The sequence below is a fragment of the Antedon mediterranea genome, chromosome 2 (genome assembly GCF_964355755.1).
Source record: "Antedon mediterranea chromosome 2, ecAntMedi1.1, whole genome shotgun sequence".
NCBI lineage: Eukaryota > Metazoa > Echinodermata > Crinoidea > Comatulida > Antedonidae > Antedon > Antedon mediterranea.
The window spans coordinates 1,277,472-1,298,049 of NC_092671.1; the positions used below are offsets into that span (position 1 = coordinate 1,277,472).

The 20,578-nt window shown below is 31.8% G+C and overlaps 1 protein-coding gene across 7 annotated transcripts in view; it reads right to left on the reverse strand.

The window, feature by feature from the left end:
• LOC140040004 (neuron navigator 2-like) overlaps window positions 1-20,578 on the reverse strand; it is a 184,744-nt gene that overhangs the window by 11,958 nt on the left and 152,208 nt on the right. For all 7 annotated transcript variants that reach the window (XM_072085616.1, XM_072085621.1, XM_072085618.1 and 4 more), the window contains 2 exons: window positions 847-1,039; window positions 133-263 (listed from right to left, as the gene is read on the reverse strand). In XM_072085616.1, the coding sequence (XP_071941717.1) occupies window positions 133-263; window positions 847-1,039 (324 nt within the window). The remainder of the gene's footprint in view (window positions 1-132; window positions 264-846; window positions 1,040-20,578) is intronic.

Genomic DNA, 20,578 nt, shown 5'->3' on the forward strand with positions numbered 1-20,578 from the left:
AGCTTATGCCCAAATATGTACAGTAGGGGTTATGGACATGCAGGAAGGAAGGTAGGAGAGGAAGCACCAAGACAGGCTACCAAATATCTGGGAACAGAAGAATTAAATTGACTGAACCTATAAAATGCTTACCCAATTTTTCTTTTTCTTTTTCTTATCGATCTCGGTATCTGTCATAGCAGAGCCAACACTTGACATGCTATTAAGACTTCCAATGCTAGAGATACTGTCTGAGGAATGTTGTCGTGATAAATTGGAAGATGCTGCAAAACAGGAAGATAAATATATTGTTGCTTAATTATCATTTCTGCTTGAAAATCATGCATTTATAATAATTGATTAAAATAAGTGATTTAATATATAGGATTATTCTAAGCCAACAGCTGACTTGATATTTGCACTTCAAACATTATCAGCTTGAAAAATAAATATAATAATATAATGTATTTACTTTTTTAAATATTGTACCTTAAAAAAATATAATATATGTATCTATTTGGATTTTGATTTCTCAATTAAATTTCAAAAGCAGTACATATACCACAAATGTCAACAGAAACTCAAAGACTACGGTAAAGTACTGTATATCTATGAAGACAATTATTTCAGAAGATGATTTTTTTGATTTAGTAGGGCAGTACTGTCAGTTTATGACACTGCTTTTCAGAGGGGCCCTCTGAAACCCCTTCAGCCACTACAGCAAATTCCCTTTCTTTTTTAAACAAAAAGGTTTGTAAAAATGAATTCCAACATTTAAATAAACAACATATTTGAATGATCATCATGAATGAAAATAATGGGTTTTTTTTCAGAATCCAATCTAAATCATACATAAGCACCACTTACTTGAATTATGTCTGGAAGCAGAACTATGTCTTCTAATTGTGCCCTCAGCAGCGGACTGCTCGTCTTTCAAGTGTTCTATGCGACTTCTTAACTCTTGTAATTCGCTTTCTTTCTGCTCTGAAGTTGTCGACAACTTCTGCAGACGATTTGTCATGCTAGATAGACTTTGTTCGAAGGCTGCCACCACATGCGCCTAAAGATATAAAAAACAAACAAATGTTGGTTAAGTCAACCTGCTGACAATACACACTGTAAATCATCAATTTATGATTAAAGCATAAAGGGTGTAAGATTGGCAGCAGTCATGTTGAACACAAACATACTTTATGTGACCCATGACATTATTTACATCGTTGTCGTTTATCATCAAAACATTCATATTGAATAGTCTACAGTATTTATTTTATTTTCTCCCAACCCACTAGCAAATACATGACTTTGTCAATTACAGGATGGAAACACATTACATACTAAGTCTCATTCTAGTAGGTATTAATTAATAATAGTGGGCTTATACTGGGATTGGGAGGATTATGGCAGGATTATGGTAGGATTTGAACAAATGACCCTGGGATTGGTTAGCAAGCATGTCAACCACCAAGCCACAGTGCCACTAAAAATTAATGCTGCAGTCAAATGCAGCAGGTCATTACAAGGGTTTCTGGCCGCAATATTGATAAAAGAATTAAGCATTGTAAGATACATATATAGTTTGAAATAAAATACACAAACTCAATTTGACCTTTCCAGTTATTAAATTTATGAGAGTTATTTGTGGAAAATATACAGTATTGTACATACACCACAAATATGCACACCATGAGCATGTAAAAAACATTGTTATTTGCAGTCTTTCTGTATGTACATAGAAACAATTGTAGAATGCATAAAAGAGTTTACTTAATGAAGCAACCACAACCTTAGGATACTAAAAATGAATGTCTTTTATGCCAAATGCTCAAACATTAAAGAAATACAGACAGAAGTGGAATGTGGGTGTTGGCTTTATTATGTGGCTAACATTGTTCTTATTTTTAATAGATTTAGGCCCTGTTCAGACCCATGGCGTTAGACCGTTTTAGCGTACGACGCTAAAAGAATGTGTGTCTGAACAGTTGGGGATTAGCGTACAACGCGTCGTACAACGGTTGTAGCGTTGTAGTGGAAAACGGTTGATAGTACCGTTTTAGCGTACGACGCTACTGTAAGTCAACGTTGTATCCAATCAGAACGTTTCCTGTTATGACGCCAAACAAGGTTTGACCTAGGCTGACATCTTGTATCGTCAATGTGTGAGATGGATTTCAATAACAAAAAGGCCAGAATAAATAAGGCCTAACTACACTACAAATACAACTGTTACAAAGGCTACAAACTATTATCAACTGATTACCATTATATTTTCTAACAAATGACATAAATACATGCACCTTGTATTTAAACATAGGGACTACGATCCCATCCGCTTTTAGGCCTAGCTAGGCCTAGAGCCATTCACGCATTTCATTCAAGCTAAAAACTAGCGTGGGACAACAAAAGTCACTCATTCATACAAGGCAGACTAGACTGGACAAGTTTAATGCTGAAAACCCCCTAACTCCTAAAAAAAACAGTAAACAAACAAGGGGAGCTGTGTCCCTTTTATTAGCAAGTTAAGGGTTATTTTCAACCGACTGGACCAAAGAATATATATCTTTGACTGGACTGGATAGACTAATCTCAATCTTTTTTTTCTTCATCATTACGAGGACGAGGCCTGCTTTATTTTCGTAACACAAGAGCCTGGGGAAAATGTTTTTTACTACAAAATAAAAACAATAGAAACAGAAATTTGACTTTACTATATTTTTCTTAAATAAATGCTGAGGTATGTTTTATTTACGGCAAATTTTGTCATAATATTGTAGGGCTGAGATCTAGGCCTATATACAGTGGAAATAATGATGAAAACACGTGGGTAAGAGCACATGAATATGCAACTAGAAACAACCTGGATGACGTACTTCCGTTGTAACGATAATCGTACGCTATGGGTCTGAACACCTCGTTTTTTTCTCTGCGGTTTGTAACGTGACCTTGATAGTAACGTTGTACGCTAAAACGGTCTAACGCCATGGGTCTGAACAGGGCCTTAGATCTATTGCTACAAAATACTAACATCATTTAAAAACACTAAAATATACTGCAGAAACATGTAAAAAAAAGCATGTAAAAACTGTATACAGTACTAAAAGTAATACTTTTAAACAAAAATAACAAACTAACCTTATTGGCAGAACAAATTATCATTAAATTGTACCTTTTCTACTGTATAACCAATTTAAAACACCAGAAATAAAATCTTGCTAGAAAAACACTAAAATAAAATGGATCCTTCTCTCGCTAAAAAAAACCACCAGAAATAAAATTGTTCCTTCTCTCGCTAAAAAAAATTACCAGAAATAAAATTGTTCCTTCTCTCGCTGGAAAACCACCAGAAATAAAATTGTTCCTTCTCTCGCTGGAAAACCACCAGAAATAAAATTGTTCCTTCTCTCGCTGGAAAACCACCAGAAATAAAATTGATCCTTCTCTCGCTAAAAAAAAAACCACCAGAAATAAAATTGTTCCTTCTCTCGCTGGAAAACCACCAGAAATAAAATTGTTCCTTCTCTCGCTGGAAAACCACCAGAAATAAAATTGTTCCTTCTCTCGCTAAAAAAACCCACCAGAAATAGAATTGTTCCTTCTCTCGCTGGAAAAACAGCACAAATAAATAGTTCTGTAGATATTGTTGCTCATATGAAATAACAATTCAAACAAAGTGACTACATTGTTGCTTTGAAATAACACAGTCTTGATGACAATGGTACCTGTCAACTATGAAAATCCAACAAAATATAACAGTTAACACAAAGAGAAGAATAGAGAATCTTGTCTTCTATCATGGTATTCAAAAATAATAAAAGCCACTGATCTGGACACACGCTTTCAGAATTTTAGTTGAGTTTTGAGGTAATTGTGAGGTGAGTGAATGAAAAGTACTCAAAATATTGGTATTTATATAGAAAGTACAGTTGGCACCCTGACTGACGTAACTACACTCTCAAGTGGATTGTGGTAGCTAGTCAGTCTACCAGGGCTTGCCAGAATGTATTTACCCGGCTATAAAAAATGCACTCATTGGGACTATTATTTAATTATGGTAAACAACAAGAATTAATGATTTATTCTTATAATACCACCATCAGAGTTTTATTGTTATTTTAAGAAATCTATAAAAAGGTATTTTGGTAGGATTTGTTTTTGCAATGTGAAAAATGTTTTGTGAATTTTTTTTTATAAGAATGGCCTCATCTGATGAATAAAATATAATTTTATGTCAATATGAATCTGATCTTATTATAATGCATTATATAAATAAATTTATATATATATGATAATAACTACATCATACTGTGTATGCTATTATTAAACTATGGATTTTTATTTTTTCCCAGAAATAAAATGGTTCTCTAGAAAGTCTAGTCTCAGCGTCTGTTTCCAACAAGCACCCTAGCCCTCGTCTTCCATTATTTAATTATTTTTACCTCAAACCTGTGGTCTCCAGACCTCACTAGTCACATGGTGATAAATCAGATACAGTATATGGGATAAAGGGTCAAATGTTATAATTTAGACCTACTTATTAAACACCCTTAATTTTAATTGTATGTTTTCTAACAACTTTAAGTAAGAATTTGATTTTGAAATAACTAACATTTACTGCATATTGTTACAGTTAAAGTAGCAACTTTGGAATAGAAATTTTAAAATTTGAATAATTGAAGGTATACAATTGCATTTTTCCAAATTACATCAAATAAATGTCAAATTTTCTCATAGTTTTGAATAGTATATCAAATAACTACATTACCTCATGCATGTTGACTGTTTCTTCTCCACGAAAACGTTCAAACAATAAAATAGGCCTACTATCCATAGCCTTTGTAATTTGGTAATGTAAACTTTCACTTCTACAGCCCGACATTCAATATTAATATAAATAGAAATCTAATTTTGTTTTATTAAATCAATATTGCCAGTTTAGTCATAAACCACTAAAATATAACCAAACACTAAAATGAGCATGTTGATTTTAGTGTTACAAGACGACCAATATAAAAACCATGCTGAGATTAAACTATATATTACTTGTGCATCACTAATTTAATACTATTATAAATATGAATATATAGAAATAAGAAACAATTTCACAATTGAGAAGGTCTATACAAAACATCCATAAAATCCTATTAAACTTGTGAATTTCTTTACACTTAAATGCCAAGGCTTCTGTTGGTTGTATAATGGAAAAATAAATGAACTATTTTTTAATACACTAACTGTGTTCAATCTGAATAGCTAAGAAAAGTTTTCTAATTTACATGACGTGACAAGAGATGGATTAAAATATTGACCGTTTAAAACCGATTAAAATATAATAAGAAATAAGCAACGAATTGGAAACTTTAATTGTTTATAACAAAGATATTATGTAAATAACAAAGTCTAACAAATAATGTTTGTGTTGCGTATTGTTGTGTATTTTGGCGCAATTGTGTGTTCTAGTTCTTTTATTACTGGTAAAAAGTATGGGCCAAAATAACTATATGTGTAGCATAGGTGCTCAACAAGGGTGAAAGGACCATGGTGGAGCATGGGTGCATGGATGTGCGGGTGGGGTCATGTTTGCTTGACAAGGGTGAAAAGACCATGGTGGAGCATGGTGCATAGATAATGTGCGGGTGGGGTCATGGGTGTAGGGCATGGACCATGTATGGCCGAGGCATTGGTGCATAGAACAAGTATGGATGGGATACGTGTGTGGTGACAAAAATGAAGAATAGTTCATAACATGAAATAATTGAGGTTTTGTCTACATAGCTAATGTGCACTCACATCAGACACCCTTGGGCTGACATCATAACTGTCTGGTTTTCTACAAAGTTTGGTTTATAGAGTGTATTTTAATTGTACCTATAGGAAAGGATTTTATACCTTTGAGACCTTATGGTTTTTGGAGAATTTGTGGTATTCAAGGATTTTTGCATATTTTTAGTATAAAAAAAAAACTTGTAATTATTGTAAAAGAATCAAATAACTTATTTCAATAATTTATAGATTTAATCAAAATATAAATTACGAATGAGGGTATGTTTATTGTAAATACATAATAGAAAAATAACGCTTAAAAGTTTCAACTCAATCATGGGGTCATTATCAAGTCCAATGAATAAAATATAAATACTAGAAATATTAATTAATATTGAAATATTAATCTCATTAAATATGTCTATATTTTAGTTAGGATATCAAGAATTAATTGATTAACAACAATGTAATTACACACAAGGCAATATGAGAATTGTAGCCAGAAAGCATATAGCAGACAGACAATTCCAATCTGTCTAAATGGACACTAGAAAAAGCTTAAGCTACGGATTTTATCTAATTGCTGGGCATGAGTGGGCATTCAAAAGAAATAAAATGCATAAAAGCAATGGTTTACCAGACAAAATGACCCATTGAGATATTTGAAAAGACTCTTCACCTGACTGGAACCCTTTTAGAAGTGGCGATATTGTGAACAACAACAATTTGGTACCTATTTGACGAGTACGAGTGGATATGGAGAGAAATAAAATAGATAGTAACAGTTTTGCAAGTGCATTGAAGACGTCTATAACTGCCTGGCATCATTTAACTGGTGGTAGTAATAGTCAACATTAACTAGCATAGTATATTGAATAATTCTAAGAAGATCTTAACTCATTTCATTATCACCATGGTATGGTTCATAACTGCTGTACTTCAGAATGTAAAAGATACTCATAGGGTTTTAATCACGTATACAATAACAGATAATGTATAATATGTAAAAATCTGCAAAAAAAAGTGCTTACTTACATTCAGAAATAAAATGTTTTGGAAATCATAAGTACAAAGTACGTTCCTGACCGGGTTAAAGTGACATCACTAACTGACAAAAACAAACTGTTTTGGTAACTTCTGATGTAAGCAATCAAAATAGCGTAGAGGATGGGAACTTGAAAAAACAATAGTAGAATACAAAGATTCTCATCCACACGTGATGCGCGTCAAACGACCGTTCACGTTTACCTAATCACATGATGCATTAAACAAACACGTATTCAATAACACTTCTATATAAGTTAAATGAGGCATTTACGTATAGTCCAACCCTGAACGAATTTGATTGCGATTTAATTTACCTCATCATGCTCACGCCCCTTGATTGACACAAGATCCATGTCGGGTCGTACACTTGGATCTTTTCACCATAAAAAGATGAATTTGTTCAGGGTCTCTGCCTCCTAATCGGTATGTTTGTTTACCAGCAGGTGAAGAGAATAATAGTATTAATCAGGATTTTAACTTGATTGAATCACAACAAGAGAATGAGCTAGGCCCTAAGTGTTAGCTCTACGGGTTAATTTTCTTAATCATTCAAGGGTGTATAGGTACATTGTGACAGCCAACAGTGGACCTAATGAAGCCCTTACGAGTTATCCAAACACGCCTCACTAATGAAATTAGTTACATTTTAACTAAAATTAACATGAAATTCCACTACACAGTAATAACATATTTTAAATTAGAATTAATGGAATTAACAAATACATAATTTAAGAATATATCCTTTATCTTACCTTATAAAATCATATTATTCCTTATAAGACGTGATATATGTTTATGCGTTGGAAACTAGATGTTTTTAATGACTGTCCATCTGCACTATACACCAGGTTTGTTATGATATCCAGAACAACATGGCCCTATCAGTTTCTAATTGTTTTTCTAAAGTCTCAAGAACTTATTGTCCTAGGGTGGATCATGAGACAGAGTAACAATAGGAGCGGGCGGTGCGTATCACACACAGGGTTATCACATGTCCTTTGAAAGCGATCTTTCCCAGCCAATGGGAGCCTAACTATTGATCCTAACGCTGGTCAGTCATTGATAGGTGTTAGTTTAGCTACATGAGGAGACATTGTATTGTGGTGTATGATAAATGATGGCTTAGTAAATATTGTCACTTATCATCAATTAGCAACAGCCAATTAACACATTTTTAATAACAATGAATTTCAAATCAGAAGTTTCAACATAAAGATCTCTATTGTTTCAACAATTAAGTTAATCAATAAACCCTTTAATTGCCAAATGATTCAGATAATATTAATTATGAAATAATAATGATTTAATAATTGAATTGATTGGATGCACAAGATTCTTTAAACAACCATCTTTTAAGTCTTATTGCTGAAATGGTCGACCATATGAAGACACCTCTCCATTTGGTATCCTTGCAGTTTAATATACTCCTTTCCTTACTACATCACACTGTTATTATCCATGAAACACCTTAGTACTTAGACAATTGACATCTCAAATAGAGTTCTAAACTCAGCATACAAGGTCTTCATTTACACAAGCCTGGATAATGTTTTAATTGAGTGGTATAGTTTGAGTTGTGTTTGCGTCATGCTCATGATTCTAACACCAAACATGATATCTATCATGCGGTGTTTTCAAACCCCTGTTGCTAGGAGCTGCCAACAAATTACACTTGTCAATGTAGACAGGATCTGATCGAATCATAGGCCTAGACCTGCAGTGAAAAATACTCTAGCAATATACATAGATCCTATCTTACTAAATATAAATAACAACATGTTCCTGATGACTAATTTGTTGCTTTATATCCAATCATCTATCCTATCATGACGACACATTTTCCTTTCTTGGAGTACTTTTGTTCTTCAAGTTGATTAGCGTACTAGCATACCTTTTGTCTTTTTTTATATAAAAAATATATTACTACGCTATTAAATGAAATTAATTCTATGAGCCCTAAGTTAAGGATGGGGCAATCAAATGTGATACAGGATCAGGAAACGTGAAATTACAATTTTACTATTCTTCCCTGATAGGATCAATGATGTACATGACCTTGCATCCAAGTAGATACTAGTGGCTCATAATAATTAAAATTATATTATGAATAGTATCATGTATGTAATATTATCCACCAAAGTATATTACGGATAATCAGATTGCCATTTCATCTAAGACTAAACAGCTTCATTCTTTGTAGCCTAGAACTTCCAAACAACTCAAGTTGTGAGTGAAATAAAGATAGCAGTTTTCATTGTATTATTTATTATTGATAACTCCATATTGGTGTAGAAATAGTCATAAGCATAGTACTAATCAAACGTTTCAAGATAGATAAGTACGTGCTGATAATGGCAAATAACTTTTTAGATAATCACAAATATTCATAGAGGGACGGTTTAATATAGATAATGAGATAATGGTAAATGACTCCCTAGCTTATTGTAGATTAATAACACATTCAAGTGTATTCACCAATGATTTCATATGTTTTTAAGAATGAAAACATAATAACGATAATTATAATTTATTAAGAAATAGAATATGAATAAAATAACACACCTGGACATTTACACTGACCAGCCATTGAACATGAGAGGGTTTGGATCACCCATTAAAATATTGACTAGTCCGAAAATCTGTTAAAATAACAAAGCAACCCTAGTTCTCAAGTGGAATTGACTGCAATAGGGAGTTCTAATCACCTGTATATAGCAGATACCATAGCTATTGTAGATACCTGGTCAAAATTGAATTATTAAATAGGGCTCATATATCGCAGGTGTTCTGCCTACCTTTATTATATAAATATGTAATGGTCTGCCATTGAAAAACATGGCCATTACCTTGTTTATCCAAGCTCCTCTCAAGAGGTTTTCCAAAAAAAAAGCAGAAATGTTTATTTAGTAACTTTGTTTATTTAACGTCTGATATTTTTATCCCAGACTGTTTATTCTTTTTATGCTTTGTAAATATTTTTTATCTAAGAAATTGGGTAAAAAATGGCATTGAAAACAAGAAGTTATTACAAGCTTTAAGTAAATGTAGGTGTTTAAAAGACAAACATAAAAACACATCAATATGTCATTCAGGCTACCCTACTTAAAGTCTAGCAAGATAGGGTTTTACCATAGAAATCAATTTAAGACACTTGGACATCCCTATTCAGGGGACACTTGGACATCCCTATTCAGGGGACACTTGGACATCCCTATTCAGGGGACACTTGGACATCCCTATTCAGGGGACACTTGGACATCCCTATTCAGGGGACACTTGGACATCCCTATTCAGGGGACACTTGGACATCCCTATTCAGGGGACACTTGGACATCCCTATTCAGGGGACACTTGGACATCCCTATTCAGGGGACACTTGGACATCCCTATTCAGGGGACACTTGGACATCCCTATTCAGGGGACACTTGGACATCCCTATTCAGGGGACACTTGGACATCCCTATTCAGGGGACACTTGGACATCCCTATTCAGGGGACACTTGGACATCCCTATTCAGGGGACACTTGGACATCCCTATTCAGGGGACACTTTCTCATGAAATGATCAAGGGCAAATATTTGTTTTACATTCAGCCAACTATTAAGGGGAAACTTTGTTAGGTCCCAAAGTTTCCCCACAGTAGAGGTTTTATTACTGTATATTTCAGTTCTTTGCCTAATAAGGTACATTCAATATAAACAGATCTTTTGAGCCCCAATATCTTGAATCAAATAATATATGTATGTTTGTAATTAGCCAGCTAAGTGACAGTACTTTAATTCATAGTGACAAGATAGCAAATATCACATTGACCTCCACTGATGAGCTAAGTTCATTTGTGTTTTAATTATTCCTTATGAACACAAGTACTTCTTGTGAAGGATACGCTTATATCACCTTGGTGTTCTTATTGATGCAACAATGAGAAAGCCCTGATGTCTACTTTGTTATAAAGCTATGTTTTTATAGAAAAAACTAATATTTTCATTAAAAAGTGCAATACAATCCCACTAAGTACATGCTAAAATAGCAATGCATGTACGAAATCTGTACTGGGAGAACTAATATAATTACAAAAACAATCCTTACCTGAAGTTAGACGAGAGAGAGAGAGAGAGAGTGAACTTAAGCCCGCTAGTGCAATGGTCTTTAAGAATCAATATTTATCTATCATCTGATAGTTTAAGGCTGACTAACTCATTTGTATATAACTGCAGTCGACCTTGAGTTTATCATAAAAATTTACTTAATAATCAACCAAGTGCTTGCTAATCCAACAGTGTTCCGAGCATAGTTACCTGAACTAAGTATGACAGTGTACCTGAAAGAAATTGTTTATTTACGACTCTATCAAGTCCCTAAACAAATTCAGTTGCCAGGAGTTCAGGAGACTTCCCCAATATAATTTTATAATTAAATCTGTGCACAAAGATGGATTTTATAATAATGAACAAACCACAGAATTTGATGCAACAACTAAAGAATGTTAATCTTGAAAAGACGGTACTTTTACCGAATGAACCGGGTGGTTCCAGGTTGGCTGCAGCGGCAGACAACTTCTATTCTTACTCAAACCCATCCCTAATTCTCTATGAAAGATTGATGAACAAACTTACAATACAAAAGCCTTGAACCGGAAAATATTGGAAAATTACTAAGATTTATACTTTAGTAAAGAAAGACAAAATGTCTCGCTCCGTGACAAAGTGGAATCCAAAAATAAACCAAATAATTCATATTACAATTAATCATAATTACATGTTTTCTTTTATTTAATACATTTCAGGATATATGTACAAAACATCAGTATCAATATAATACATTAATATCAAGCATTAGTGGTGATACAAATCCACGCTTGACTTACAAAATAACAATGAAAATATATCATTGTATGTCAATATTTATCATATATTGTGGTTTACTAAATAAGGGAGAAATATAAATAAGCAAACAAGTTTATTAATCAAAACAGGATTTATAGAACAACGTAAAACAAGATCAAATTTGAACAAACAAATTTAGGGAATTTAAAACAGAATTTGTCGTCAACTACAGTACAGCATGGAGAAATCAGTTATTGATTTCTCCATGAGTACAGTAAGGGAAAATAATGGTAAAATATTGTGGAACATTTCAAACTGTAATTAGACACTACTGTACATTTTAATGATATATATTTAACATTATTATTTCAACTGAGTTTGTTGTTGTGTCATTATGCATTCTAAATCTTATTTTAATATAAATCATAAACTCTCAAACTTTTTCCATTGAGACACAAAACAAAAGGTCGCCTCATAACCATATTTCACTGCTCAGTGTCTATACCAGTGAGGTGTGAAAGTTGTATATTAGTATTATATATAAAATTACTAAATAACATGTTGATGTATGAATTGCCTGTCACATTGGAATGTTTGAATTATGAGTGGTGTTTGTTTTCTTCAAGTCAAAGTATGAGTCTAGCAAAGTTTATTGTCTACCTGCCGTTGTTATGGTTACTAAATGAGTCACCAATCATTGCAATGTTGTATTGTTTTAAATGTCTCCCATGTTCTGTATTTAAATTTACTCATTCCCCATAGGTGTGAATAAATCTTTCTAAGTATATTGTCAAAACTTTTTTTAAAGCAGCAAACAACAATAATAGATCTTCCCTTCCATACAATTCTGTATGATGATATTTTTCTTTGTCCATTTCCATTATGATTTATTAATATTGGTGTAGAGTAATTGCCTGAAAATTCATCACGTTGCCACCAATTTAACAACATGTTGCATTCATTAAGAATGTTATTAAATCTGGCAACACCCTATCTTCTTATTATGTGTTTTGATTGATGGAATCGTCCTTTGTCATTTTTCCATCATTAATATATTTCTTTTGTTAACCACACACTTTATTAAACTATATTATCAGATAAGTAAGTCACTCTAAGGTTTAGTTTCCAACCAGCTGGAATATAAGGAGAACATTTCCCTTGGTGTCATAAAGCAGATATACAACAAAAATGATTTATTGGTTTGAACAATAAAAAAAAATCTACTAGTACTACAAAAGCATAAAGTCATGATATTGTGGTTATGAAAGTGGGGAAAACATAATTACATTGGCTAGACTTGGTTCACATAAACGAGTTCTATTGTAACATTAATAAAAACATAATGTATCATTTTGAAATGTAATAACTAGAGCTACTTTATATTGTTTTAACACAAACTGAATATTTGAAGAATAATAGTTCATTCTTAAATAGGTCATGTAAGCAGGCAAATGTGCTGTATATACATTGAAGTAAAATAGGAAATATTTAAACTAAGTATTGCAATTTCTTTATGAACCCAAATACGTAAAACTGAAGATATAATTTATAAGTCCTGATATTAGTATGGTCAGACTCATTTATCAGTAACCTGAGGAGATTAAATTGACTAATTTCATTAGCCTGAGGGGCTCTAAATGAAGTCAGACTAATAATTAACAGTAGAATGATCGTCACCAGTACATAAGTAACTGATACATCATTAGTGATAAAAACGTAAGAGAAGATTCAATTTATTAACCAGGTAAACAAGAAGCACTTAATGTTTCGAACATAAACAACATTCAAGTTTTTTTTATATCGAATCTAGTTGAAAAATGCATTTGAAAGAAATAGCATTTGAATTGTTATTTATCTTTTTGTTTTTTTCACCGTATTCTTGTACTGCACCTGATATCTATATATAAATTTACGTAAGGGCAAAATTCGGTAAATCGCGCCTTACTTCTAGAATTTTTACTCGATGGTATATAAAGTTGGTTCGTACTTTCGGTACTGATTTTAACCACCTGATGTAACCCTGTTTACTAATTAAATTAAGTTAAATAATTAGTTATTGACGGTTAAAACGAATTTAGGTTCAACGATTTGCCCCAAATAGGGGTGTTTTCCGATCGTGGTATACACTGTCTAATGGATGTCCGTCTTGAAAAATACCCGCCACAAAAATGCGAGGAGGCTTCGCATTTTCCTATCTCCTCCTACGATAATTGTTTTTAATAGCTGAAAACCGGTTGAACAGTTCGAGTACAGCATCATAATGTTGAAGACAGGCCGATTTTCTTTAAAAAATACTATTTTGATACATTTAATATACGTTTTTACAAATGTATTGATTTGTGATGAATGGAACATTCCAAATTATTTGGTTTAACCATACAGGTATAGATTTAGATTTATGGGCCCCCTTGGAGAATAAACATAAATAGTATTGCAATGCTGTACCAGGGAGTTCCCTGGCTGTACAATACTGTTAAGGTATTTTAATGGTTAAAACCACTTTTGATCGCAATTTGAATCGCAAATTTCTTACTGTGAGTGTTGGTACTGTTAGATGTAATATAAAAATATATACAAATAAACTTTATTACTGTGAGTGTGGGTAGGCCCTACTGTTAGATTATAAACATATAATATACAAATAAACATTCCAAATTATTTGGTTTAACCATAGAGGTATAGATTTAGATTTATGGGCCCCCTTGGAGAATAAACATAAATAGTATTATTATTAAATATATAAACGTCGTAGTGGTGTATCGTTACATGTACTTTACTATTTCAATCGACTATGACAGTGAGAGTTTTAACAAAGTACCGTATTAAATCGTAAATGTTTTACTGTATTTAGTGGTATATTATTTATAGGCCTATAAAACATTAAAAACAATATTTCGTTACTGAGTGGATAAGAATATATTTTAAAATGTTTCCTCTTTGTACCTATCTTCTTCCCCCATCCCTCAACCCTTAATGTTACATACAAAACACAAATTGGGTTTGTTTAAATGAGTCCAAATAAAAAAATTTGACTCATTTTGTTTCTCTCTCGGAAGTAATTCCCAGGGTGCTAATTTTGGTTGACTACATAAATCATTGTGTATATTTATTCGTTTCTGTAAACGACAATGTATTATAGTCCTGCGGTACGTACATTTGAAATCTCCATTTTTTTCTCGCTGGAAATACTGTGTATTCGAGAACCATCTGTGGGCACGACCTAGATGGTACGCGAGCGAAGCGAGCGTGCCATCTAGTTTATGTGATTAAGGCTACAACAATAACTAGGATACGATTCTTATCTTATATTGTCATTTAGTTTATACAATTAAAATGAATTAAAGTGTTCTTCCATTTGCACTATTGCACTACTAATGGACTATCTTAAACTACCAATAGTAGTACTATTGCACTACTAATGGACTATCTTGAACTACAAATAGTACTACTACTATTGCACTATCTTGAACTACCAATAGTACTACTATTACACTACTAATGGACTATCTTAAACTACCAATAGTACTACTACTATTGCACTATCTTGAACTACCTATAGTACTACTATTACACTACTAATGGACTATCTTAAACTACCAATAGTAGTACTATTGTACTACTAATGGACTATCTTGAACTACCAATAGTACTACTATTACACTACTAATGGACTATCTTAAACTACCAATAGTACTACTACTATTGCACTATCTTGAACTACCAATAGTACTACTATTACACTACTAATGGACTATCTTAAACTACCAATAGTAGTACTATTGTACTACTAATGGACTATCTTGAACTACCAATAGTACTACTATAGTGCTTTGTGTGATGAGACAATACATTATTCATATCATTAGACTACATCACTACATTAAATAAATTAAAACTTATTGACAAATTATGAGTCATGATATTAATGATTTCTTACTCTTTTATGAATGATTGTAAAATTAATTACTATCTATACAAAAATAACCATGTACAACACCGACTAACACTAATTGTTGTCTATAACACACAGTGAGTAATTTGTAACCAGAGGGAAAGAGTATTAAAATATGCATTAGACCAGATACCAATTGTATACACTACAATGACTTAGCAGAAGCCAATCAATCAGAAAGATACATCAATTAAATACTTCTATCTGATTACAACAACCTCACTATCATTCACAATTAAGTATGTCTCCTTTCCAATTATGGACCACTTGCTTTGTCATCTTGTGGGGACATTTGACTCTCTGAGACTCCCCAAGCACTAGGGTTTAAACCTGTTAATGATCTCTATGGTTAGTAGTAAACAGGAGACATACTGTACCGCCTACAATTTATTGGATCGACGAGAATAGACATTTTTAACACACAAAAAAAATCAAAATGGTCTGGTGAAAGTTTGTTCATCACAATGTACTTTTTAGAACAATCAACCCTCAGCTTTCAAAGCACTCAAATTAAAACTACAAATAACCTATTTTATTATTTAACATAACACATGAAAGGATGTAGAATTCTAGTTTCTATGGCAATGCAGTTATATATAAAATTCATCTGCACTTTTGCGGTATTATATTTGTAAGAACAGTGCCAAATAAAATAAATTTTACATGTGTTGGCAATAGATTTATTGGTATTCACCAATCAAAATGTCTGTTAGGAAACAGTGATGGATAATGAACATAAATTGACCAATAAACATAGCAGTTATACAGCTGTTACAACCACATTAGAAGACATAAATATTTGAAACAACAACATAACTCAGACAGAATAATCACTTGTCACAAGAAATAAACCTGTAGTAAATATTTTCCATTTATTTTAAATTTAAACTAAATGATCGTTGTCAACATGGCAACCAACTGCAGCCAACGTTGACCTCTTTTAACTGGATTGCACTGGTCAGTCTCTAATTAACCTTTTCCATCTAATTATCATTCACTGGACAATGTATATTATAACGACAACCAATGTGAAAGTTAATAACAGAAAACCTACAAATTACAACTACCGTAGTGAGCAAAAAAGAGGTTTAGGTTGTTGCAGGGAGAAAAGGAAATGGTATAAATTGCATTTTTATTACTTTCTAGGATATTCACAATTAATAATAAATAAATAATAATAATGCTAATAAATTGCAACACTAATAATAATGTAATACTAACCTTCAGTATTTTGGCAAGGCAAGAAATAATTCAAAATGCATACAAAGATATTAAAGACACATTGAAAATACATTGTTACCTTAAACTGAATGCAAATTTTGTATACAAATTTCTTAAATATCTTCTCAGCCAATCAACAGATTTCTTTTCGTGTGAATGAAAGGAAAACAATCAAAAATTATATATGAACTATCGAAAAAGATCTTTGTAAGTTCGTGAAAATGAAACTAGATAAAGATGCCTGTAATTGGTGTTTTTTGCCACAGGCCCAGAGAAACCAATTCATACAACTTTTGGAAACTTTAGAACAAGGCAGGTAATTAGCCTCTGGCAGGCTGAAAAAAGTACAAACAACGAAGAAAAGGCAAAGCTCCTGGCCTAACAGTTTATCCATTTAAAAATAAGGTTTTACAAGTCTCAATAGAGAGAATTAAGCTTAGTAGGTTACTCGTTGAAGAAATAAAAAAACGGTTTTGGGCTGTTGACATTTCAATGAATGGGAGAAAGTGTAAGTTTATTTGTTTCATATAAACGTATGTGGTATAAAACAGGTACAACAAAGATAGAAGCAATAAGGTTGTTAAGGTACTTATTCTATGTAATTCTGTTTTGCATGGTGTTTCTCTATGTAATTCTGTTTTGCATGGTGTTTCTCTATGTAATTCTGTTTTGCATGGTGTTTCTCTATGTAATTCTGTTTTGCATGGTGTGTTTCTATTCTACTTTTGTTATGTACATCAACAAACCATCATGATTTACACTTCATAATTGGGTTTACAATGAAAACAATATTAGATCGAAGTATTTTTTTATAAAGAAAATAATATTATCATACAAATCCTCAGTGTTTACTTGCTTGCAATTTCTGAGATAAATTGAGAAGTAGTATGCTTATGACTATAGCCCATTTTTAACTGTTTTTTGTGACATAGTTATATAGTATGAATTCAGTCAACAATACATAATTATAAATATACGAGAGTTAAAGGTAAAAATGACTCTTTTTCCGGATTATTATTATTATTGACCTTCTTGTTACTATCTAACGAGCAAGAACACTTAAGATATTGATTTTGTAGAATTTTTAATATAAAAGAATATCATATTGAAACTGGTATCACACTGTGGTATGAACTTGATAGTTACCACTAATAAACTCCATATGATTTCTTGGTGGAGCCTTTCCATCTACCATCACACTTTCAAAGGTAATGAAAGGAGTTCATTCACCCCAAATATAGGACATTTGTTTTTGGGGTAAAATGTAATAGAACAATTTAAAAGGAAAATAAATACATATATACCTCCAATTGTGGGTGTGGTGGGATAGCTGGGGTTGGTTAGAGGAGGAATATATATATATATACAGAAAATATACAAGGTGCTTTAAAAACTGTGATATTTATATGTTCTCACTGACATATAAATTGTGGATACTTACTATAAGCAGCAGTCCATAATTGGGAGTGATTTTTAATTGGAATATTACCTACATTCATCTATCTATACTCATTTCATGCGTTATCAGCCCACGTTGCTAATGAAAAGCCAATAATGCCCAAATTTGGATATTTGTTAATAGAGTTGGCAACATAAAGTCTATATACAACATAATAGACCACTCATGAAGAAGAGCTCTCTGATTGATGTCTGACGACAAAATACTACGAGATACGATGAATTAATATGTTGATAGTTTATTGAATCTGAAAGAGCTGGAAATGCAATAACTACAGATTTACATCTACAACAACAAATGTAATCTGATGATGATGATGATGATCCAATAAAGAACAAAATATCAAATCATGATTTCCTTATTTGATTTGGAGTAAGTTTTATCCTACAAAATTGAAATCTTCTACTTTTGACTTTAAACTATTTTATAATACATTCCCAACACATAATTATACATTATCAAGAAATGTTTAAACAATATAGAATATACCAGATTGTTTCTCTTTGAATAAACTAATAAATTTAAGAAAATTATATTTATTTATTTGTTAACCAATTCACTTTTGAATTGGTGGCACTCACAAAATGTGATCCGATTAATAATAAATATTACTAAAAGTTGACACAGTCTGTGTTTTATCTTTTAATATCTGTGCTCGGGAAAAAACAGGACATTTTTCTTGTTATCTCAATTTTAATCTCAATTTTATTATTTTACATCATCATCTATATCATCCATTTAATCTATAATTGTTCAATACTTTTAAAATTGTATTCACGTTCCAATTTCAGAATAACGTGCCATTATCTCAAACTCTTTGTTGTAAATATCACCTGTCATTTTGGAGTAATTTATTTCGAAGCACAGTTGCAAGATTAAAAATAAAATGAAAATATACTCAGTTTGACATCATTTCCTACGATGTTTCTAAAAAGCATTCATAATTTAAATGATGTATTATCAGAACAGTTGTTATCTAAACGATAAATCGACTGAAATCTACTTTTATAAAAAGCGATAGTGAATTAAATGAATGGAGGAGTTATTCACATGGACTCTCTATAGGATATCTAATTATGACATCATAGCTCAGCATGCAAAACCTTTTGTAAAAACAATACTCGACCTCTTTTGTTTTGTTCTCTTTTCGCTTTATGAAAAACGGACTAAATTGTTGAACTACTTGCAACCTTAGTTAATGTTTACGTTCATTACACCTTTCTTAAAAATGGTGTTTAATTCTTTTATTTTAGTTACACGTGCGTGTATCAAATTAAAAAGAATAATAATTCCGATTAAGAGTACAAGGCCAATTTTCGTAGGTAAAATTTCAATTCTTTTATTCATTATTCATTTTGGTTCAATAGTTGCTAATTAAATGACCACAAATTAGCCCAATCAGGTCAGTACGGGTAGTACGACGACAAAATTGAACAAAAAGAACTTAATCTTAGGACCTCCCTAATTGTCCATAATCTTATTAATTAGTTTTAGATTACTTTTACTAGAGAATATCAGATTTCACAACCAAGTATATATTTCATATTTGACATTCAATATACAATAAATCAACTTGAATTGAATAATTTGTTTAATTTTCATTTTATTTAAATATTGCAATAAATAATAACCTGATTAGTAATTCTTAATTAATCTAATTTATTTCAATTAAACTTTTAAAGTATTTATTAAAGATTCCAAAAAAAAATTAATATTGTATTTAAAAGTCTCTACATAAAGCCAACAATTAAGGCTACAGGACAGGTTAATGCAACACGTGCACGGACGTACCTTAGGCAGAAAGAAAGTAAATAATGTTTAACAACTTCAATATAAAGAGACAAATAATGCATTGTCAGATTATTTAAATGCTCTCACAATTCTTCGTTCTTTATTTAAACTTTTCTAAATAAAATTCAACAATAAGCAACCCCCAAGTGAAAATCACAAGGGATAAAACAAATAGAATTTAAATAACTTGTACTCAGATATTTTATTTACACATTCTGGGGTGCTCTGATGTCAAACTGAATCAATTACTATCTAAATCAAATCTATATTTGTGATATTTGCATTTGCGATATTTAAAGAATTTGTCCAAATAAAAACAAGGAGAGAATATTTTTCAGGTGTAGTAGTAAACATAGTTGATTTATGTAATGTTTTGTGTCCTCTTTTAACCTCAATCAAACCTGTTTGAATAATTATGTTGTAAATACATAGTTGCCACAAACCCCCCCTAAATAATGTGATTTATTACCTCTCTACAACATCAATTCTCAAAATAGTTAATCATTTGACATGTCATAGAACTTTAAGGAGCCAAAAGTAT